The sequence below is a fragment of the Macrobrachium rosenbergii genome, chromosome 6 (assembly GCF_040412425.1).
Source record: "Macrobrachium rosenbergii isolate ZJJX-2024 chromosome 6, ASM4041242v1, whole genome shotgun sequence".
Taxonomy (NCBI): Eukaryota; Metazoa; Arthropoda; class Malacostraca; order Decapoda; family Palaemonidae; genus Macrobrachium; species Macrobrachium rosenbergii.
This window is the reverse complement of record NC_089746.1, coordinates 31,127,623-31,153,816: the sequence shown is the minus strand read 5'-3', so window position 1 is coordinate 31,153,816 and position 26,194 is coordinate 31,127,623. Positions and strand designations below refer to the sequence as shown.

The 26,194-nt window shown below is 36.4% G+C and overlaps 1 protein-coding gene across 1 annotated transcript in view; it reads left to right on the top strand.

The window, feature by feature from the left end:
* The window catches only part of LOC136839818 (corticotropin-releasing factor-binding protein), a 256,714-nt gene that overhangs the window by 211,433 nt on the left and 19,087 nt on the right, over positions 1-26,194 (top strand). Inside the window, exons 4-6 of the mRNA XM_067106147.1 lie at positions 2,070-2,271; positions 22,098-22,276; positions 24,088-24,198. Coding sequence (XP_066962248.1) covers positions 2,070-2,271; positions 22,098-22,276; positions 24,088-24,198 — 492 coding nt within the window. The remainder of the gene's footprint in view (positions 1-2,069; positions 2,272-22,097; positions 22,277-24,087; positions 24,199-26,194) is intronic.

The window sequence follows — 26,194 nt, the reverse complement described above, 5'->3', positions numbered from 1 at the left end:
TATATATATATATATATATATATATATATATATATATATATATATATATATATATATATATATGCTTCAATGGGCAAAAAAGCAGTTTGTTAATTTTGTGATGCATATAAATTGGTAATTGAAAGCACTGTACTCTGTTTTCAACATGAGCCTATCTATAAATACAATAAAACTTCTCCATATGTCAGTCACAGAAATCAAACAGATCACATGGCTAATAACCGAGAGAGGAAAAGACCACTGAGAAATGCCAGGAAGTACATAGTAACAGATGTCGGTATTGATCACCAACTTGTCATTGGCGCGCTAAAGCTGAAATTCAAAGCACTCAGCAAAAAAATTGATGGAGTAACTAGGTTTCATACCGTAAATTCCCTTTGCAATGACTTCCGCCAGGTTTTCGCAACTGAATGGCGGATTAGACTTGCGGTTCCAGAAACCAGATCTGAGAGGGAGCAGACTAGTGAACGAGGATTAGTTTAATATCAAGAATAAATATCATGCTGCTAGAAAATGTACTAGAATATAGGGTAACAAGATGGAACCCTTGGATTTCGAATGAGATCTGGGATACAACAAAGGACAGACAAAAAGAAAAGATAGATTTAGAGTGGTATGTGCTAAGCATCCAAGTTGCTAAAGCTTAAAGTTTATGTCATCGTCTCTGTTGGCAATATTACCTTTATGCAAGGTACTTCATCTTGAATTCTCCTTCTCAATAAGGCAGAGTCAGATCAGTTCTTGTAGTCATATCCTCTCCTTTATCAGAGTATTTTCGAGTTACCTTTCTCGCCACTGCATGCTGGCTACTGTGTCTACCTTTTATAGATATTATTTCAGCTGTTGCTCCGTTGAGCTTAAGAAACTTCTCTTCTCTTCTCCTCTCAAACAGCCTCTTCATAATTGTCAGGCTACCTCTCCTCACTGATCGTCGGATGCACAGTCCAGTGACGGCGCTTCCTGCCAATACCAAGATTTGGAATTCTCTGTCAGTTATTGCAGGACAGGTGGAGGCGCTCACCATCCCTCTTTTTCGTGTTGCTTTGAACGGTCAGTTCGAGCCCCGACGGTGCTATTTGTCTCAGCAGGGTTATCTCATGGCCAATAATAATAATGACTTACACCTGTGACTTACCACATAACCAGTGTTTACAAACTTTGGCAGCGCCGTAACCTCTGCACCATAGCCATTTACAGCCTGGGTTTGAGTTCTAATGCTTTGGAGGAACCCATAAGCACAATTTCTCTTGATCATTTTTGATTTAGCTTTCGCTCATTTCTTTCTTTCGTTCGTAATAGTTAATCAGATGTTTAAAATGATATTATTTATTTATTTTACTAACTGCTTTGTTTGATAATATGACCAGCTCTTAGTAGCAATGCTCCCTAGCTTAATATTTACATCGTATAAATAGTGCAATTCATTCTCCACAGTAGATGATTCAATTTTGCTTAATATAATTTGTTATTGGCTATATGAATTAAAATCTGTTTTATTTATATGTGTGCTTGTGTGGCCTTCTAATCCTTTCATTTTATCCTTTTCTTTTCACATCGAGACATTCTAATCAGAGGAAGCTTCTTTTGAAAAGCATCGGGCTCCTTAAAGGACGTCCTCTCATTAAGGGCAATATCAAATAACCCTGCTTTCCTTGCCTTTCAGACTGCAGCAGTCCTCAAAGACAGGTTTATGTAAAGCTTCATCCGCGATGAAGACCACACTTTTCTTTTTCTCGTTCCTTTCTTATGTTTCTCTCCCATCTACCTTTACATTAAACTACAAACGGAAAATAAAATTAAGATACTGAAGAGTATCAGACAACTGCACGTTAACAGTATTTCATGTGAAAGATCTCACAAATCCTCTTGAAAAATTATGTGAATTTTATTTTTTCCACATACCAGACAACTATAATTTTTGGCACTTTATTTCGTAAAGAAAAAGATTAGTAGATGAAGGTATATCACTAAGCTCTCTCACAAGTTTATTTATTCTTTGTATATGATTTTGTATTCTTTGTTCTCCATACATTAATGAAATTCTTTGTTTCCTCCTTTCTTTTTAACAGTTTGTGGATGGCTGGGAGTTGGGTGGGGAGGTATTTCCCAGCGAGATGGATGCGCCCCTTGAGGGCAGATTTCACGAATTCTGTGGGAAGCTCAAGAAGAAAGAGTTCATGTCGACTGGGAACGCGGCACTAATTCAGTATCGTATCCCAACGCGAGGGAATGGCTTCAAAATCACTGTCAAATACACGAAGAACCCATCACGTGAGTTAATGACGCTTTCAGTTTCTTACCTCATTTCTTGGCTGGTTCTCTCTCTCTCTAGATTAATTTTTCAAATATATTGTTGTCGCATCGATGTAAGGTAAGTGAAGAGTTCATTACGCTAGGGAATGTGATGTCTGTGTTGAAGTTTCATTTCAGACTCCTCTCGAGGATGTTTCTGATTGTTGCAATCTATTGCCAACTCAGTTATTGCAAAGGAGAACCTTTATATTAACTTTTGTATTAATTTACTGTAATGCTTACTGTAATCAGAAACGGTTAATTTGATAATCATTTTTATAAATTCGAGATATGTCTCGAATTCTGGTTTTATTTCTCTTTATATTTTAAAATTCAGTGTACAATTTTTCTTCCCTCATTCTGAACCTGTTCATCACATGTTCAACCCTTATTCTCCTGCCTTGCCCCAGTTATGCCAGATTGATAAACTCAACTTGAGGCTTGTACAGCTCCCAGCAGTATTTTGGCACTTTGGCAAACTGTAGTTTTTCGACATCCAGAGATATCACCGGGATGAGTGGGCATACAGAGGAAAGAGTAGGCATCGGGAACACACTGCATTTCATGAAAAAGAACCGCGAGGTTCAAGGGTATCTCTTCCGAACTTGGGGGGTTTTTCCCTTAGACTTCCTCATTTGTATTGCTGAACTCGCCACCGATCAGTCCATCAGGTGCAGCTAAGACCCATTTCTCTCTAACTGCTGCCTCGGCTAGCTCTTGCTCTGACCAACTTGCTTCTTTGCAAATTTCCTCCATCTAGACTTTCGTGAAGATCTCTGAAGGAGGGCCTAAGGTAGAGCACGTATCCCATTGGTCAGGTCGTCCCATACCAAGAAGAAGGGCCTAAGGTAGATCTGTGTCTCATTGGTTAAGACAACTTAAGGACAATCCCTAAGATAAAACTATAGGTGGGGCTCCCCCTCATCTAATATGATCACAGCTCATTAACGGCATGGATGGGCCTGGATGCAAATGTATTAGGGTTCGGGACCTTCCCTGAAAAAAGCGGGACGCCATATCTTAAAAACTAACCATAGAATCTTCTTGAGAATAATCTTAATATGTTTACCACGCCCAAAATAAGGACGTTAAATTTTTGAAATATCTTAACCTAACCCAACCTAACCTAGAGGCATGGCAATAAAAAGAAAAACCTAGGTGCCCACTCGTCTGGCCGAACCATAATACAGTTGAGGAATAATAATGCGGCCGGCGATATCAGAACGATCTACCCCCATATTGATGTGTTATACACGCGTTGCCTAAATCTGCTGTTGCTACCTCTTGTTAACCGGTAAGTTTCCCTCCGTATCATCACCTCTGAGTTGTTAAGGACAAACACAGTCGTTATGGTTCGAATTGCCAAACAGCATTTAACAGCTCTTACTGATTCCTTGCTGCCACCATTTGTCATGTGCTATTTCATCGGTCTTCGAAGGACCAGGAGTACGCCGATGGAATATCTTAAAACAGCAACCTCCTTAGAGCTTTGATTTTGCTTTACGCAAAAAAGCTGTACTGAAAGATTTGTGATTCTTGATCATTCTCTCTTCGTGTGGAGATCCAAGCATCTACAACTATGTATGTCATATGCATTCCTGGTCATTTTTGTGGACACTTAAATGATACAAATTTGTTTCAAAGTTTAAACTGTACACATATCTGTAAGGGGATTATTGTAAAGTTCAGATTGTACTATCAACTACTGGCTTTACTTGATCATTTCAACCGTAACATTTTTGGCCACTTATAAACGAGAATCCGTTTCCAGTTCCTTTTGCACAATTATTAAACAATGTTAAGATATACTTTTCATGCATTATTTGCGTGACAAGAATCCGTGTAAGAAAAACTAAGTCGTGAAATGAAATGAAGTCTAGACATCTAATTTAAATATAACGTTGTAACAGCTTGCTTAAGTGAGATAGAACAGTGGAGGGAGGTGTTCGTTGATATCCCTGGATCTCACTGGAACACAGTAGGAACATCATCAACAGCTAATAAAATGGAAATGACTTGCGACAAAGATTCCTACCATTCGGCAATCTCATGTAACAGGACCTTTTTCGTTGTCAAAGGTGCGTCACGCTGCTCCATCGAATCCAGGCAAAAAAAGTCACAGAAAAAAGTCACTTCACAGGAAAAAAGTCACATTAATATTTCCTTGATAGTGACCCCCAGGGGTTTTAACCCGGTATGTATCCACCTTTGCGGCGTGTTTAGTACAAGCCCGTTCCGTAAAAACATAAACACAAGACTGTAAATTAATGTGACTTTTTTTCCTGGCCAAAATTGTGGTTTTTTCCGTGACTTTCTTTACATGTGACTTTATACCGGCCACCGCTTCATCGTTGTTCTGCGATATACACACTGCAACATTCAAAAAGTTCATTCGTTGAAGACGCACATAGTTTATACCTAGTTCTGAAGATACAGGCTCCGATAAAGACATAAAAATAACCAGTGTGTGAATTACCTTTTTACTAGAAAAAATGCTGCAGCTTTATTGTTCTTCTTTTCTGAGAAGTTATAAACCCTGAAGAGCGTTTCACTCCTCAGTGGAACATCTTTTGCACGGCTCCCACAACCCTGTTAACCCCACAGCCTTCAAATTAATATCTCAGAAACTTGTTCTTTAGATATATTTCAACTGTAGGTCGTTTCTTTTGCTCTAGTTGTATATAAAATTATGAATTTTCGAATATATAATATAATATATATATATATATATATATATATATATATATATATATATATATATATATATATATATATGTGTGTGTGTGTGTGTGTGTGTGTGTGTATGTATGTCAGTTAAGAGCCCATTATAAAACGATTGCCGACGAGTGAGAAAAACTGCCGTTCATTATGCCAATGCTTCAGTTCAATTCAATTCCGTTCGGCCATAATAGACTAGTCATAATTATGTTCTTGATGAAAAGAAAGAAACTCTCCATTGAAAATTATGTATGAAGAGTTCCTAACATGATTAGATGACTGGAAATATTTCTCAGTAGAGTGTAGACATCTCAGGGAAAAATGAATACGAAGCCAAATTTAGACTTTTTTGATAGGTGAAAAGAAAGTTATAAAGTTCTCATTTGTATTAGAAACGTGACGGTTCAGATCCTCTATTTTTAGTTTCTGATTACTTCCAACTGCTACCCAAATGGCTTTCACCCAGATTTCGGTCGCTGCCAGAATTAATGATGGTTTTCACCATATTTTAAAACGGCTGTTCACAGACCTTCCTTATGACTTACTCGTCTAAGTTTTTAATTGCAACGCCGTAGGAAAATCAAATGGTTTGACAGTTGATGAATAACCTCCTGCAGGTTTTCGTTCAAATATAACTTAACAAATGCAAAACCACGAATGACTAAAAAATTAAATTTGATATTTTGACAACCCAAAGAAGGAACAATATATAGAAGAAATATTATTGGGAAGATAATGACGCAACTTAGCGCTTAATATCTGACTTTGATATTAAATACTAAGAACCGGAACTCTTGCTAATCTATAACCTAACTTACCCCCGAAAATCATTTTTTTATTTTTATCAGTTTAAACGTAATTAAGGTGTATTGATCTCTGCTCTACTAATTCTAAACTGAGTTCTTTCGAGAGTAAAAATTTCTCGTTGTTAAATGAGATAAAATTGAAAATCTTAGACCATCTCACAAAGAATTCTGATACCAGTTTCGATCAGAATACTATACGCCTTTTAGTGGAATGTCGGTTTGTATCTTCTTGCAATCATTGGAAGTATTTTCTAACAGAATCTTTTTCCTAAACTTAATTTATTTCTGTTTCTCTCTTCACTCGATCTTTCACACAGCAGGAGCAAGTAAGCTCGTTAAGCGTCATGAGCTAATTTTGCAACTTCAGACATTTAAGGGATTTTTGGGGATACCGTCAGTAACGAATTTGCTATGTATGGTATGTTTCATTAGCGTTATTCTTCTATGTTTTTTTTTCGTTTCCTTCGTTATTTCATTTTATTTTATTTATTATTTTTTTTATTTATTTATTAATTTTTTTGCGTAGCAGATTTCAACTCTGACCACTCTGTACGCCTGTTAGATGTAAGCTTTCGGAAATTTGTTTATTTCTAGCATTAAATGCCCCCTGATTCGATTTCGAATAGTTTGCATTCCTCCGTTCTACAAAGGACTATATTTCTGTAGTGCTGAAAAGCCAAGGAATTTCTTGAATATTCAAACTGAAATAATGTCGTTACTGCTGTTTCCTCGAGATTTGCAAAATATCCTTTCAGATACTGATACTGTTAAAAGATAAAGTCCAAGTTGTTAAAAAGAGCATGAGATTCTACAAAGAATAATTCAGCTCTGATAGTCTGCTCTAAGTAGTTTTATGTAGCATCGAGACCTTGCAGTGTTAACTCCTTGTTTATATGTTACGTTAGTTTAGTTTACCTTATAATCAAGTCCATTTTCTGTTCGTATAGTGACGTCTTCATAAGTCACCCCCATGGCAGTTATGCCGCTGAATTTCAAATCAGTGTTTGTATCAACTTTATAGAGAATACATCTCTTTTCAAGCACTTGTCTTTTCCTAAACCTTATGTGAGGTATGCATAAAAATTGAAGTCCTGCCTTTACCCTTACAGAGAATAGACTGTACATTTGCAATCATTAAGTAAATTGAGACACTTCACTCCTACTGTCGTTTTTTTGCAGAAATATGTCTACATAGATGGGAATTCAAAATAGCCTGGTTGCTATTTCAGTAGCATTGGGCATTTCTTAGATTCCCAGTTGACAGCTGCCACCATCTTGGATTATAAGCAATTTTCAATAGTGCTTTTTCTGGGTTTTCAGGAGGGTTGAATCCATTTTTGGATACATGGTGAAGGTGAATCAAATTAAGTATCAAATTGGTTGTCTGGGTGGGCTGAATGTTAATTCACATGTTTTGAATAATTTTTATTCTGCAACTGGTGGTGTTTGGACAAATGACTGATTAACCACCTGACGCTAATCTGACAAGATTTGTTGTATTTTGAATGTATTATCAAAGCTTTTGAGATGCAGTCCATTCATTTAACAGTTGACTTTACATGGCTGCATCTCTCATCCAGTGGAATGACCATCAGCACTGGAAGTACCTCACCCTGGTATGATGCACATTCTGATAAGTGTCCTTGCCTGTATAAGAACTCTGATAAACGCATGCAGTGTGGAAGTTCTCATACCTGTAACATTTGGTGGTATCACTAACGTCTTAAATAGGAAAGAATGGGCCAGTGTTCTGCAGCATACTGTCTCATCACTGCTATGTTACTGGAGAGATTTACTGAAACAAAGCCAAGACATACCAGGAACTGACCGACTTGGAGAGAGCTAGATAACGCCCAACTGGAGGCGCGGGGTTAGACTGTATCTTTAAACCTAATCCAATGACTCACCTGTTCTTGTGTACAGAACGGAATGGTGACTTCATCCTCTAGTAGTACTGCCTCAGAGAGTTGCTGCCATATTTTCTTTGCAATGAATGGAAAACCTTCCCCATGATGACAAAGCAGAGCTTTTGATGGGTGTACACATTGGTATACACAGATGGTGTAACCGCAAAACAACCAAACGAAGGAAGGGTGCTGGATGTTTAAAGAGGAGTTACAAGCTCTTAGTAAGTGGCTGAATTGGTCAACAGTTCCAATGTATGTACACACCTTGACATTACTATGGAAGATATGGACCATGAAGATGGGAAAGAGAAACATTGTGGTGAACATGATGAGGACAAAAAGCACAACTTATCTAGTGTGTGCACGATGAGCAGCATCAAGGTCTGTGAAATATCAAGAATGGTCATGTGGCACCCAGCACATTTAAAGTACATGATAATCTGTCTACTGGGGTAAGCAGAGTATGGAATTTTCTGCTTCCTTAAGCAGTGACTTCCAAAAAGCAATAAAAAAGAAGATCCAGTCAATGAAGGTACTGAAAAAGACGGTGAATCTGAAAGGAAAGGCTGACAGATGTTGAGTTGCTATTCACTCGGCTGTTGGCTGTGGGTCAGTAGTGCAGCATGGAAGTATCTGACAGCTTACAGTTTAAGCTTAGTCCAATCCCTCCAGCCCTTACTGATGAGTATGGGTGCTTGAGGAAGCATGTGAATCCTGCGCTTGTCAAGAGTCACGAAGTTTCTAAAATAAATCCACCTACTCCAGACATTGTCCTGGTTGACACTAAACAGCTGTTGTTCCACATTGTATGGCCAGTGGCTAGGATCTTGCAGAAAGTTTTGGCACTCAGCTTGCCCGATACCCTCTTGTTCTAAGAAATTTGTTCTGTTTGAAAGGTATGACAATGAATTTTCCAATCTAAAGGATCATGAACAGACGAGAAGATCAAGAACTAAAGAAATTTGACTTGCCACAAACATCCCCAATCCATGTCATGAAGCCATTCTTCGCAGTGCCACAAGCAAAACCTTACTGAACAATGCCCTGTGTGGCTATACTCTTCTGACGATATCGGCCTTGTCAGTGAGCAGGACTACACAGTCACCCATGCTGAGGCAGACATTACTACCTGCAACAACACAATGACGGCTGCAACAGGTGGTACTAAGATCATTCCATCTTCAGTGATGACACTGACATATTTGTCCAAGTAATGTACTGGACATCAAGAATGCGCCTTCCTTGATGTTAATGGAACCCCTGCGTTTCCAACACCCTCTTTGCTCTATGGCATCTCTTTTTTAAATATATGTTCGAGATTCCGAAACTTAAAAACGTGATAGAAGGTTTTCTACCTATAAGGTAAAAGAAATGAATGCGGTACACACCACGCTATTCATAAAAAAAAATAAAAGCATAAATATGTATATATATATATATATATATATATATATATATATATATATATATATATATATATATGTATGTATATAGGTATATATAATATATATATATATATATATATATATATATATAATATATATACAATATATATATATATATATATATATATATATATATATATATATATATATATATATATATATATATATATATATATATATATATATATATATATATATATATATATATATATATATATATATATATATATATATATATAACAGATTTCCTTTGCACATTGACAAAATATTCTGAAAGTTAGTTACATCTAACTATCCTAATTGGTCTACGCTTAGGAATTTCGCAAGCAATGCATGTTGGTAAAGTTTGTGCAGTTTACATTCCCTCATAAGTTTCAGTTTTCATAGGAATTTTCAAAATCGTTGCTCTCTGTTACTGAATGCCTCTGCCCGATATTTTGGAAGAGAAAAAAGTCAAGAAGATCGCGATCTCAACTAGAAAATGCCGGTTTTCGCTGAAATCCTCTTTGCGCTCCTCTGAAATTCTTCGTGCTTTCTCAGGCGAATAATGCTTCATTAACGAAAGGTTCACTATGCCCCAAGAATGCTATTATTTTTCTCCGGCTTCCATTAAGGTTTGACCAACTTTACCATTCCATCATGTTTCTTCTCAAAGCCAAATGCTCACATTCTGGGCATCTTCAGCGGTCAGTGACATCCTTTTAAAAATAACGTTTGGCGATAATATGCAGAACGCATCATCTCATAGAATGATGAAACTTGAACATACACACACACACACACACACACACATATATATATATATATATATATATATATATATATATATATGTGTGTGTGTGTGTGTGTGTGTGTATATATATACATTATATATACACACATACATATATGTACAGTATATATATATATATATATATATATATATATATATATATATATATATCTATATATGTGTGTGTGTGTGTGTGTGTGTATAAATATTAATCGAAGGGGCGAAAGGTCCGACAAGCATCTCAGGTTGAAGAAATAAGGCACGTGTCTCTAAATTAACAATTTTGTTTTGCCAGCTTTTCACATCGCATGATGTATGTTCAAGGGTAGAAAATTACGCACAGACTTTGAATACATAAGAAGACACTCATATACCAGAAATTTGTTTCATTTTTACGAAAACGACAGATAACAAACGAACAGAAAACTTGAAAAAAAAAAAACCACCCAGGCAAGAGCTGAAAAGTGAATAAAAGAGGAAGGAAGAAATAAACATACGAAAGAAACTTATAGCGAACGTGAAATGTCAAAAATACAGGTAGTTAGTCTATAAACAGTTGGATGGACGGAGACTGGATATTTAACGTAGGTACATTTGTTTTTGTAACAAGAGACTGTAATCAGTACTAGATTTGAAATATGACCTCATGCTGAACATTTGTTTGATAATATTTTGCACGTGGAATACGGTGAGCGAATGACGGGTAAAATTTTCGAAAGGGAGAAGAAAAAAAGTTAAGTATACCTTAGTTTAACCAGACCACTGAGCTGATTAGCAGCTCTCCTAGGGCTGGCCCGAAGGATTAGATTTATTTTACGTGGCTAAGAACCAACTGGTTACCTAGCAAACAGGACCTACACCTTATTGTGGAATCCGAACCACATTATAATGAGAAATGAATTTCTATCACCTGAAAGAAATTCCTCTAATTCTTCATTGACCGGCCGGAGAATCGAACGTGGGACCAGCAGACTGGTAGCTGAGAACGATACCCACCCGTCCAATGAGGAACTGAAAGGGAGAAGAGAGGAAGAGTGAGTCTGAATAATTAAGAAGTCTGGACGAATGAAAGTGAGAGATGAGAGGAATGAAAGAGTGGAACGGACACTGCCCTCCGTCAGCGTTTCCTTTACGTTGTTGGTGGAGTGGGTGGGCGCCTCATGGGCTACAGAGAAGCGCCATTCAAGTAGCCTGGAAATAAGCGAATGGGTGAAGAGGAACAGAACTCAATAGACGACACTGAGATGCCCCATTCGTTTGCTCTTTCATTTGTGCATTAAAAGCTGTCCTTCTTCTGGTCATCGGCAACAGAAAGATCATTTGTTATGCCATTCAGCTTTTCAATTCAAATTTTAAGGCAAGTCGAAGATACAACGAATTTGGCATTACTTAATCGACCAAAAACTGTTTTTTGTAAATAGATATAGTGAACATAAATGAATGAATATGCTGTGCAATCGTTGTTTATAAAATCATTTCAAAATATGAAGTGGTGGGTACATTCTAAAACACATTCCCGGGATCCATTACGAAAATAAATTTTATAATGTGCACATTTTAGCTGGATTAGTACGTATAAGTTGAATTAAATCTACATCATACAGACAAAGGTACGTATAGAAGCGGAGGAAGACAAGGTTAACTACCGCACAAATGTATCCAAGGCTATCTGTATGGTTTAAATCTGAGAAATAAAGTGTTCCAGCACACAATATCAACATAGTTGTCAGTATTAACCCGGTATGTATCCACCTACGCCTCACCTTCGAGGTGCTAGTACTAAACATGGCGGAAGCTCAGCAATGGGACACCGTGTTCAGTACTAGCCCTTCGGGGATCAAGTATTATATACATCCATTTCTATATATTTATATATATTAATAAACGATATCTTTGATCCCCGAGCGGCTAGTACTAAACACGGCGTCCAACTCAATGAGCTTCCGCCATGTTTAGTACTAGCACCTCGGAGGTGACGCGTAGGTGGATACATACCGGGTTAATGCCGTTGACGTCCGCGTTTATATCTTTCGTGACGTTGACAAAGATAAGGACATTTTACACCTAAGATATACTCATCACACTCAATTACTTTTACTTGAAAATAGTATGAATTACTCAGAAACATTTTATAGAGGTTTTTAATGTTAATATTTCTATTTTTTAATGTCTGTTTTCTTAATGTTTTATTTATTTTTTGTTTTGTTTCAAGATAAGGTAACAATGCAATATCTTAGCAAATCAAGAAAAAGTATTTTCTATGTTTGATATCCTTTCATACTTGAAATACAACTATTTCACAAAAAAAAGACTCATTGCTTACGTTCTTATGGTTTCATTGTAATCAGCAAAACTGGATAATAAAACAAAGCTTCTGAATTATCTCAGTATCGGTTATGTTATAAAATCATGAGTGTTCTATTTGTTACGATTACTATGGAATGGAAGTTAGAATTTAGGCCAAAGGCCAAGCACTAGGACCTATGAGGTCATCCAACACTGAAGGGAAAATTGAGAGTAGAAGGGCTTGGAAGGTGTAACAGGAGGAAAACCTCTCAGTTACACTGTGAAATACCTGTTATAAGTGGGTGGATAGCAAGATGGAAGAAAGACAATATTACTGGAGGAACAGTAAAAGGAATGAAGGGGGATGCAGCTAGGGGCCGAGGGCACGCTGCAAAGAACCTTTAGAAATGCATACAGTGCACCCCGTGTGGTGCACTGACGGCACTACTCCGCAACGGTGTTTACGGTTAGTGTGACCATAATATAAAGGGTAGGTGTAGTGTAAATTTCAATGGACAGTGGATATTCTCTTGAGAAAACCGAGAGAATTCATGAAGAAAGTGACAGGGCCACATGATTCCAAGATGTGTTCTTAGTGATTTATAATACAGTATGGTCAATGGTCAGTTTCGAATAATGGATCTCCTTTTAACTGTCATAATTACCCTAAGCAAAATAATTCAGTTCTTACATCGTGAGAAACCAGATTAACTTCTACCAGTGAGTTTATTCTTTGGTTTAGTTTGTCAGTTTGTTTCTTTATCTGTTGGACTAATGATGGCGAAAATGTTCATTGATGATTGTTACAAGAGTTTTAGTGATCAAATTTAAAGAGAGATAAGTAACTTTTGGGAAAGAGCTAGTTCTCTCTCTCTCTCTCTCTCTTTTGAACGCTAGGAGACAAGTAACGTTCAGAGCTGCTCCGGCGATCGAAAGCCGACAGGCCTACATCAACACTAAACACACGCCCGGGTAAGACGTGGTGCCCACGGTTGGGTTAACTATGGTAATTTAAGGAAGGATTTATTTAAGCAATGGCCATTGATCACCCTTAGCTGAGCTTTGTAGTCTGTGAACAGTCTTGTTACTGGTGTTATTGTTACTACAGTACTCTTAATCATTATACTAAAGTTTACACTTGACATTTCCGCCTCTACAACGTTTTTCATCCACTAATCCTAATTTGAAATGGAATGCACTAAACAAGCAGACTTTTTCTTTACGAAGTACTCAGTTTACAAAAATTTTTAGTAGAAAATGTCTATAAGGAAATCAAGTCTTTGTCGTTAACGTATGAATATTATGTAGCTGAGGCTTTTTTTTATTTTTTTTTGCCGGTTCGCTTTGCCATGGGTCCCCGGGAATACTTTCAACTTGCGTGTTCCCTGACAACATGAGCGGTAGCCAATTAAAAAGTTCGCGACGTTCAGAGTAAAGCGTCCCTGGTTGCATTAGGAGGAAAACATAAATACAAGTATGTAAAACACACTTACAGTGAGAGAGAGAGAGAGAGAGAGAGAATGTTAAAAAGCGATTTTCAATCTTCGTGTTGTTCCAGCCCACTACTATTTCTCCTTTTCATTTTAGTCTAGAGGGAGCTTGTAATTATAGTTGTGGGCGAGAGAAAGAAATTCTCTGGTTTTCTAAAAATTGTTAATACAAAAGAACACTTTCTTTTCCTATTTTATTTGAGTTGATGGAACTTGACGTACGTTTACAACTGTCTATATTATACAATTCTTTGATCAAGATATGTCCAATGACATTTTAATCAAAATGAACAAGTGTTTGGGCTGCGGTCGTTAAAACAGGCGATACCTGTGAAGCAACTTTACATACGTTCTTTATACTTTATCGTTAATATTGTTGCAAGCGTACCCACGTTTTTCTGGACATAATTGAACTACTCAATAAGCAGTTTTGCGCAGGAGACAAGCCTTCAACTGAGTTACAGACCCCACCAATCACTGTTTTTTGTATGGGAACGACAAAAAGTATGTCCTCATTGTATATTAGCACCATAAATATCACCGAAATGATAATAGCATGATCATGCAAATACTCTCAAGAACAACTCGATCATGAAAGAAAGAGGAATGTGAGTGCAACCACTTATCTCCTAAGCATTTTTACATTTTGTTCAGGTGGGAGCCCATCACTTAACGATTATAATCATTTGTTAACAAATAGTTGAGAATTAAGATTCTTAAGCAGTTGTAAAATATAAAATATGAAACAATATACTTTACTGGCATTGAGTGAGAGAAAGTGACCACAATAAACACTTTTGGTATATATATACACACATATACAGTATATACAGTACACAGATATATTTGTGTGTGTATATATATATATATATATATATATATATATATATATATATATATATATATATACATATACATACATACATACATATATATATATATGTAAGTCCGTGTGTGAACGTGTGCTTTAGAGAGAGAGAGAGAGAGAGAGAGAGAGAGAGAGAGAGAGAGAGAGAGAAAGCAGATGTTCAGGGGCTGCTTTGTCCTGATGAATTTAAGTAATTAATCTCCAGGAAATAAATATGAGAGAATTTTTCGTTAGATCCGGCACGGGTTTGGAGGTCCCATCTGTTCGTTAACAACGTATGGGAATGGGGACAAATTTAATATAGAAAGTTTTCAAATCAACTTTGTCGACTCAAAGAAAATGTAAGAATTGAATTAACATGCAGAGTATATATATATATATATATATATATATATATATATATATATATATATATATATATATATATATATATTATATAACTATATTTTTATATATATATATATAAATATATAAATGTATATATATTACATATATAAGTATATTTATATAAATATTGATATCTATATATATATGCACATATATACATATATATACATTTATACATATGTACATATTATATATGTATATTTATATATGTACAGACATGCACACACACAAATATATGTGTATATATATATATATATATATATATATATATATATATATATATATATATATATATATATATATAAATAATGTTAAATAGGGGCACGACAGAACCATAAATTTCGCATAACACATGTGTAATGTGGAAAGTTGATACATGACAAGAAGAGTATTGATATGGCATATACAGGAGTGTCAGTACAACCCTAGTGGAAAGTAGAAGTCATGCCCTCACTTACGCCCCCTGTTGCTTGCCGTGGCACAGGGCGTGAGAACAAGACCCACTGACCAATAGAAATTTATCACTGCAGAGAAGTCATATTGTACATTTGAGGATTAGTTCCTAACTCTACTTGTTGTAATAAAGGGGTTTATGTTAATTTGTAATTTAGTCCTGAAGACGCCGTCGATAGGCAGGGGAACGGTCCGTTGTCTATAAGAAGACATGAAAATGAATATGAAAAATATTTTTTTTTCTTGAGAAGCTTACCTGAGGAGATAAAGAAGTATAGACTGATTCAAAGTCTGAACAAGAAGACAGAGTCTCATAAAAAATGCAACTGACTTCAATTTACAACACACACACACACACACACACACACACACACACATATATATATATATATATATATATATATATATATATATATATATATATATATATATATATATATAATCCGTGTGTGGGCGTGCGAATCTGGATGGAGAGGAGAGAGAGAGAGAGAGAGAGAGAGAGAGAGAGAGAGATAAAGCAGAAGACAGGGAAAAAGACTGTACTTCCGGTACAGCAACATACATGTTCAGGTCTGTTGGTCCTGATGAATTCAAGCAATTAATTTCCAGGAAACAAATTTGAGATAATTTTTCGTCAGATCCGGCGTGGATTTGGAGGTCCCATCTGTTCGCTAACAATGTATGGCGATGGAGATAAATTTAATATGAAGCTGGCTATAGTCAAACTGCATTGTTGAAACATAATCAACTAATTTCCTAGCTTCGCTATGTTTAATCCCAGACTCTTCTTACCTCTAACAAATCCAACTAAATCATTTCTAGTAAGAGTAGTGCTATTAATATCATGTAGCAACTCATTAAAATCAACGTACTTATTACTTCCGTTACGAATCCTTATTCTAACAGTTCTGTTAATAACAAAATAAAATCTGTTTTACTTACTGCATAAAGTAGGCCAGTTAGGTTATTCAGCCAGAGCACACATTTACCAAAGCAAGTCCCTCAGTACGCTTTTAGAAAGTGTCTCTTGGTCTGCAAAAAAAAAAAAAAAAGTATATATTAGTTTAACCAGACCACTGAGCTGATTAACAGCTCTCCTAGGGCTGGCCCGAAGGATTAGATTTATTTTACGTGGCTAAGAACCAACTGATTACCTAGCAACGGGAACTACAGCTTATTGTGGAATCCGAACCACGTTATGACGAGAAATGAATTTCTATCACCAGAAATAAATTTCTCTAATTCTTCATTGGCCGCTCGGAGAGTCGAACGCTGGGCCAACAGCGTGCTAGCCGAGAGCTCTACCCACCCTCCAATGAAGAACTTAGTCTGCAAACAAGAGAAACAATTGACTACTGACTACATTGACGCTAATGTCTTCGATTGTATAGATTATAACTGTTTCCATTTATATATGTACCGTATATATATTAATATATATATATATATATATATATATATATATATATGTATGTATATATATATGTATATATATACATATATATATATATATATATATATATATATATATATATATCAGATGTATATATGAGATATCAGATGTGCTTATGAATGAATTCAGATCCCCAGAACCAATAATAAGGAAACTTGAAAGGAGAACGTCAGGTTATGATGGAATCACGCAGAGATGATTATAGCTGAAACTGAGATGACAGCTCGTATATACCTAGACCTGATTTGAAGTTGGAAAACAAATCCGTATGATTGGGAATTGGATGTCATAACTAATGTACCAAATTAAGTTGACCTTACTGAATGTGGTAACTAAAGAAACATTGCACGTATGTCGACTGTAATGAAGGTATTCAAAATTGTTTTTCGCATTGGGATAGGGAGAGAAATCAACAAAATGCTTTGAGAAGAACAATCTGGTTTCAAAGGAAGCGTCGGGAAGATAAATATTTGAGTCAGGACATTGTTCAGCTATATATGGAGTCAAAAAGTCTCCTTCTGATAGCTTTCTTGATTGTGGAAAGTCATCTGACAGCGTCTACAGACCTACATTATGTCATTCATACTAAATATGTAAAGCTAATTGAGATTACCCGAGAACGAAGGTAGTTACAAAGCAGGGCTTATCAAGAGAATTCTCTGTACACGGTGGGGAGCTACAAGGGAAGGTTATTTCACTCCTGTTGTTTGTCTTCTTATAGATTTTGCAACGAAAAAATGACCGTGGGTAGTAGAGAAGGCTTAGGTTAGACTTCCTGTAGAAAGTTTGCAGATAACGTAGAGGATGATGTTTTAATCATTAAAGCATTAGGCGATTTATAAAGTTAGCTTAACAGAATGCATAATATATCTACTGAGATGATACTCAAAATATATCTCAGAAAAACCGAAGTAACGAGCGTAGAGTATGCGTGTGGGGATTCAAGATGGAAAAACAGATTAGTGAGGTTGAATTTTTCAAATATTTAAGTACAATGATATCCAGCACAGGTTCTCTCCAGAAGGAATTAATTGAAACAGTAAAGAAGACAAATCAAACTGCGGGCTGGCTGAATAAGATTGGGAAATCAAAAAGACTAAAATTATATCCAAAAGGAAGATGACAGAAGAATCTAGTACGATACCATGATATGAAAATGAAACTGTGTCTAAAAGATCTTGTCGACTTTTAATATAAAGCTTTAAGAACAATGTAAGGAGTCAGATGACATGATAGAGAGAGAGAGAGAATTGATACCATATGGGAAATTACGAAAGTTCCGTATGTGGATAAGATAATGATGAACGAGAGATGGAGATGGCTTGGACATGTCCTTCGCACAACCTATGAGAGAATAGTACGTGATAGTGTAACCTTGGCTCTTGTAGGCATCAGAAGAGTTGGCAGAACCAATCCTTCTTGGACGGGAACTGTAAGAAATGAAGCCGGAGATGAGTGGCGACTTCAGTTAAGGCCGCCGCTAACGTTCAGTTATACCTGTCCAGTTATGCCTGCACAGTCGGCCTGTGCAGGCAAACCTGAACGTTAATACTGAGCAACCTGCACAGTTTTCCTCGCCTGCGCAGGCGACCTGAGCAAATAGCTCATCTCAATCGATATGCCTCCGGCCAAACGGCCTGCGCAGGCGCACTTCAACGTTAATGAGGGAGGGCAACTTTTTTGGCTCAGTTCGCCTTTGGTCCCCGGACAGATAGTATCTACCAGTCAAGAACAGTGTGTTGAGTTTTATTAAATTTAAAAGTGTTATACCTAAATGAATGATGTATCGGATTTAATTGTTTTTTTTTAACGATTGATACGGATGTCAGGATAATATATATTTATAATTTTGCGATTTTTCCACGAAAAATAATTGTGTATAATGAAGGCTGAAAATGACAGCATCATTCCTGCATGTCTTGTAGATTTCATTGAAATCTTTATGAATGAGACTTTGCTTAGGCAAGTAAAATCCAGAGGCTATAGTAACTGATTAAGCTATGTATGTTTATTCGTGGTTATAAACCCTAAATGCAAGTCAGTTTTTAAATGAGAATAAATATTCATTATGGTGAAACAATGTAAAATAAGAATAGGCCTATAATGCGTCTATTCATGATTATGCATCATATATGTAATTAATTTTTAAAATGAGAACAAAATAATATTTTACTTTCTGATGAAACAAAATAAAACAATATTAGACTATGTAAAGTATGTTTATTCATTGCTCACATCCCATGTAAGCCAGTTTTGAAATTAAATTAGACTAATCAACACACAAATGAAACAAAGGAACTATAGTAAACTATGGATGTTCACTCGTTGTAACATCATAAGAAAGTCATTCTTAAAATGAAAACAAATTAGTATTAACCATTTTAATGAAACAAAGAAAAACAAACAATATTAGGCCTGTATATATGTCAACTTTGAAATAAAAAAACAATTACTAACTTAATTAGCACAATCATCTTGCCACGGAACTCTTCTTTCATTCATAAAGTATTCAATAAACATTATGAAAGTCCTTGGGACCAAATTTGAACTCTTTTAAGAAAATCACCTGGGAACATTGAATTCGTTTTTCAACCACTTTTCCCAGAACGTCTTACTTGAAGTTAATGAATTTTTGTGTGCTCTCATCAAGCCAATTACAGCCAGAGCGTCGTCTGTTGACGCCATGGAGGACTGAGGAAAAAGACTATCGTTAGTGGTGAAGGTCTGCCTGCACAGGCCGACTGTGCAGGTATAACTGAACGTTAGGGGCGGCCTCTAGACAAAACACAGGAAAGACATGAGTGGTGGAATTTCACAGCGGCTCTGTGCATCACGTGGCGTTGGAGATGATGAGGATGATGATGATAGATATATATATATATATATATATATATATATATATATATATATATATATATATATATATATATATATATATATATATATATCCTTCACCTAAGACACATGTGCACAAACACCATGGTGTGAATGTTATCATAGTCGAGGCGCTTCATTTATTTTAGAATTTAAGGTAAACCAGTAATAAAAACACACAATACTTTCAAGCTGGAAATAACTTGCATAAGTTCCTGTCACGAGGAATTCTTCATTGACTGTGTTTACTTAACAAGCTCCTTAGAAATATTCCATTGGACTGAAAATTGGATGAAAAATATTTTGAATGAATATATTGTATATGTTTGGTAATGAACCACTCAGAAGTGGCAACTGCTTTATATAAATGTCACCACCAGAAATGGCGGGTACTGCCTTATATATATGTAAAATTTATATATATATATATATATATATATATATATATATATATATTATATATATATATATATATATATATATATATATATATATATATATATATATATATATATATATATATATATATATATATATATATATATATATATATTTATATAAACTTATATATGTGTGGGTATGTGTGTGTATGATAGAATGGATTAAGGCAGTATCCACCACTTCTGGTGGTGACATTTATTTGCCGATTGGTTCATTACCAGACAAATATACTTCATTCAATATATTTTTCATCCAATTTTCAGTCCAATGGAATATTTCTAAGGAGCATGTTAAGAAAACAAGGTCAATGAAGAATTCCTCGTGACAGGAACTTATGTAAGTTATTTCCAACTTGAAAGTATTGTGTGTTTTTATTACTGGTTTACCTTAAACTCTAAAATAAATGCAGCGCCTCAGTTATGATAACATTTACACCATGGTGTTTGTGCACACGTGTCTTGGGTGAAGGAGCAAACGTTTTCCCTCGTGATTATGCATTCTACTCGACGTTTAGCCTTTGACTGCTGTAACTTAACTTTCACTACCACTGTCCAATTCAAACTTTACATAGTGAATTGACCCATAAAACCAATTATTCTATGAAAGCTGTAATCAGCGCAGTTGGATGTGTCACATATTCACTGTCTGAATTCCTTGTCTCATTGTTACAGGTGTTAGTTGGCACAATTTCCAAGTAACATATCATTAATTCTGTTGATTTTTTTAAATGAACTACAAAAATGTAAGCTTACGGACTACGAAATCATGGTTAGGTTCGATGTAACTAGCTTGTGTACTTGTGCACCTGTGAAGGGCATTCTACAGTAGATTTGTTGAAATATGAACTATGGTTCAGAAATGCTTTGGTCATGAATAGAGTTATATTTAATGGTATGAATATGAAGAATGATTTGAAGACATGAAAAGTTCCATGAAAAATCTACGGGGGTTTCATGCCGTGTTCAACTTTCGGGACAACGTAACGAAAGTACAAAGCATCCATCCGTCGGAGTAGAGATCGAAGGCGGAAAAGGTAAACTTTTTAGTGGGAGGAGGAGGAGGAGGAAGGTTGGGAGGAGGAGGAGGAGGACGAGGGTTGTGAGGAGAAGGAGGGGGAGCAAATGTCATTTATTCACTTTAAAGCCTGCCAAGAATTTGGCACCGATAGCCATCATAGCACCGAATAATCTAATACAATTAAATACAATCACTACATTCTGAACTTGAGCTATATTTTGAATTAATAGATTATACTACGCAAGAACGCATTTTACCTTACGTCCAAGACTAATGGATTTCAGAGGAATCAGAGATTCTTTATATAACGATATTTATTCCGGAGTTATAGATTTGGTGGCGAACTTACTGAAGCAGAGGGAAACTATCATTTCTTTGACGTCCTGGAGTTCTGAGGTGATATTCAGCTTCTTCGGGTCTACCGTACTTTTGACTTTTCCTTTAACTTCATATTTTTTTCTCATCCACAGAACCGTCAAAGTGCTCACACTTGTTGTTCTGCTCTGTCTGTCTTTGCACGACACTGTTCATTAAGGGGTTCCACTGATACGGAAGTTTTACCGCTGGGGATGTAGAATTTCAGAGGACTGAGAGAGTTCTGAAATATCTTTTTATTTTGATGAATACCAAATGCCCCTTTCTTTATCAAGTTTTGAGTAACCCCTAAATATCTTGACACATCTATATGCATTTACCAAGTGTGTTTGTGTGTATTAATCTTATTACATTACTCAGTAACATTAAAAAAAAACACCGATTGAAACCATTGCAATCTGCATGCAATATTTGTTAATCAAAGATGTATTGTATGAAAATCCTGTCCTACAGAATATATGACTACATTAATTAGATGTTTTCCTTTCTCTCCACGAACTTGTCGCTCTTCAGCCTGTAACATTCTGGTAGACAACGTGAGTGGCGTCTACACTCTGCGGAATCACGGTCGTCGGTCCAACTGTTCCATCACCGCCATCTTTCCAGCATCCGTAAGCCTTCTTCAGCTGGCAGTAGGCATTAACGGTGCCATCGTACCGAACAGGGCCGTTGAGACAGGAGTCCTTAGCAGGGTGAGTATGTGACATATCCCAGTCAGATATGAAGATGGTGCTGGAATGTTTGTGAAGCACTGACAGAACACCATTGTTAGACTAGAGGATGATCTACGTCATTGCCGTTGTAATAGTTTAAGCTGACCTCATGACAGCACGGGCTCTAGAGTCTGCGTCTGCTGGCACAAGATATTTAGACTGTTGCACCTTAATGAATTTATATGATATCCATCGTCTAAACACATCTCATGTGTGATTGCATTTGCATTTTTGTATGCAATTCAGGGGCGTCATTTGGGGGCTGGGGGCAACTGCCCCCCAGAGCTTCAAGTTGCCCTCCCCCCCAAGCCTCAACTTGTCTCCCTCACAACCCCAAGCCCAAGAAGTAACAGCAGCGGGTTTTCCATTATTCCTACCGAAACTCAAATGTGTCACCACATTGTTATATCTATCTATCTATCTATCTATCTATCTATCTATCTGTCTGTCTATCTACCTATCTATCTATATATCTATCACACACAATGTTTGTTTGTCTTCCTGTTTTGCTGAAATACCTTGCTTATGTGGCTTCAAAAGCACATAAAATAGCTCAAAAAACCCCCAGCTGGTTAGGCTCTGCTTCCTCAAACCATCTTTGCCCCCCAACAAAAATCTGAAATGACGCCCTGATGCAATTGCTTGTTACCTGCTCAAAAAATGCGTACTTTCGCCGTCAGTGTATGTGATGTCAATTCCCGAAGGTAAAACGAATAACATGGCCTCATACGAAGAGGACACCAGGTCATCTGATGGCTGTGGTTCTAAAGACGTGGTCGTTAGCCTGAGCATGATTTCAAATTCACATATGAACAGTCTTTGCGAATTTATTTCACATATAATTATGAACAGTCTTTGAGAATTTTCTGTAGATTAGGAAGTTTACTATAATATTATCAAGATCTTTTTAACTCTGTCGTATTTTCAGTAGTAAGCCCTTCCACAGCTCTGTTATATCTTAATGAATGCCTTGAGTCCCATGCTAAGAATCCATATTCAACATTCTCAAAGAAAATAAGATGACAAGGATTGTTAATTAACTCGAACTATATAAAAAATAGCTTTTAGGTACCAGACTGTTTTTGGGTTATACACAATAGCAATGGGAAATTCAACTGTATACAAAATTATATAATGATATTTGTTTAACCTTGTTACTATGGTATTTTTTATCCAGAATGACATCATTACGTGTATGGAATTTTTCTTAATATAGGTTCCTGAAAAAAGGGGAGTACAGAGTCTCACTGGTTGCATTGCTCTTTTCGCTCTTTTTTTTTTTTTTTTTGCTTGGTGGTCGGCTGAAGTTATGTGACGTCACCAAGTCAGACTGGGCTTCACATGAAGCCAGCCTGTTTCACTCCACCTTGCTTAGGACTGCATAAGGCCTGTGTATAGTGTATGAGGAACATTTCATGACAGTTAAGGGTGTTATGGATAATCAAATCAGTGCAAAATGATTTCCTAAACTGATGATGATCATGAAGCATTATTATTCTTATAAAAAATGTCCATATAACATTACAGAAACTACAGGTATACCCCTTGCCTGTACGAAGGACCAGCATTCTACAATCTTATCATGTTCACACTTATGCAGTAAAATATAATTCTTTTAAAACATTTTCTTAGAAACAGATTATCCCCATTGAGAACATTTACTCATATAAATTAAGCTAATTCTGAACAAAAGAACCTAATATTCTTTCTCTTTCTGTTTGCCTGGCTGTTAAATGTTCGTCACATGGTGGATGATGGTGACCCTCGATGGTGACTTCTTGCTGGAGCAGTGCCAGAAGCGAGGCGCCCGAGACTACGTGCAGATAGGAGGTGGGCATGGCTTAGACACCTCCAGCATGGAAGTGGAAGATTCCGTCTGCGGCCTAGATTCAAATCCTCGTGAGTAACCCAGTCATGTCTCTAAATCCGACCTCATCCTTACACCTCAAAAACTGCTTGTTCTCAAGCAAGGAACCGCTAATGTCTTGCTGATGCCTCGTCGCTGAAGTGTGATCGTTTTTAGTGCCATTTTCATGGTTATCATACATGCCAGCATGTAAGTCGATATTTGAAGATTGAAAATATCTCTCCAAACCAGGGTCGACTTGTACGCTGAATGTAAAATGTTTAACTTTGCAACTGAGGGCTAAACAAGTAACTCTGCCTGCCTAAGTTCATTGTACGCCCCTTGCAATAAATCTTGTAGCCCTCCACAATTATTTCCTATTGGCAAAGTTAAGTATACCGTAGTTCAACCAGACCACGAGCTGATTTACAGCTCTCCTAGGGCTGGCCCGAAGGATTAGACTTATTTTACGTGGCTAAGAACCAATTGGTTACCTAAACGGGACCTACAGCTTATTTGATGGAATCCGAACCACATAATAACGAGAAATGAATTTCTATCACGAGAAATAAATTCCTTGTAATTTTATTGGCCGGCCGGAGAATCGAACGCTGGCCCAGCAGAGTGCTAGCCGAGATCGATATCGACCCGTCCAATGATTAACTATTTTAACTCATGTTTGGTAAATATATTTCACATAGAGATTATAATAATATCGATGCTTTACACAGCATGGGGTTGCAGTAGTAGTAATCTCCGGTAAAACAGCCTGCAAGCTTGCCATTCATATCAGTTGATGCACCTTGCAAAGGTTGTACACCACTACTATAACTCCAACACCTTGGTTTGTTTTTGTTGATACTGCCACGTACTATTGTACAGCTTACAGATTTATGCAAGTTTGTTCCAGCAGTGCCAGCATTTGATATTACTGTGTATACTAACACCTACTGCAATAAGTTTTTAATACCATAACGTCATCTGTTTATGAGTAACAACAATAAAGCTTGTGATGTTTCAGGACAAATCACAAAGCCTTTCAGAACATGGCAGTGTAATGGAAGTGGTTTGATCTTTCATTTCTGCTACATCACATGTTTATTTGTGTAGCCTGAGTGATACCAACATGTAAGGCACATCAGTTCATTTGGACTAACTATATGGGCTTACACTTAATCATTAAAAAGTTAAATTATGCATATCTCATTGGTAATGTATTTGCTGGAAGTGGTTCTGCCTTATTTTTGGGGCCGGTTTTATCAGGCATAAACCTGATCACACCACAGAATTTTAGGTATCAACTTATACGCCAGATCGACTTAGTTATTTAGATTCTAATATTTTGTTTGGTTTAATTATCTTCCGTAAAGTTAGCTGCAATGTTCTTAAATATTAAACAATTATATGTTTTACTTATGGTATTGTAAATACAACTCACTTCCTCTTTATATGCAAATGTCTGCAATAAAACAGCGTCTGAAATTTGTTCTCAGTTCTTCACAGAGGCATTTATTACACACTTTCAGTGCTAAATTGAATGATTCTTTAATGCAGGTATACTTGCAATGAAAGTTTTTAATCTGATATCCGTTGAAAGAAAAGGGAAATCTTTATGCTGGTATGTCTTATATGCAAGTTATTTAGCAGATGCATATGGTTAGATGTTCCGTGGTGTGCATCTGAGAAGACAGAGAACAAGCAAATGAGAGGGTTTTGTGTACTGTATAGTGGTTGGTCTGTCGATATGAGTTTACCATCTCATTATTTCTAGAGACGCTATTATAATGATAAGACCTGAGTCATTTATTTCTATTCTGATCAATCAAAATGTTCAGTTGCCCACAGACAGTCTTCATTCCACCAAGCAGACTTTTCCTGCAAAATCTTTTCTTGCGACAGTGTTTTTAGCAATGCAGTATGATAAGAATGTGTTGGACTGACATTGTCTTCCGTGAATAACTCCAAAAGCAAATGTTCATTGTATACACACCAATACAAAATTTTTAGTTATTGCAATTGTCGACCATTATCCTCACCGGATCTCTTTAGGC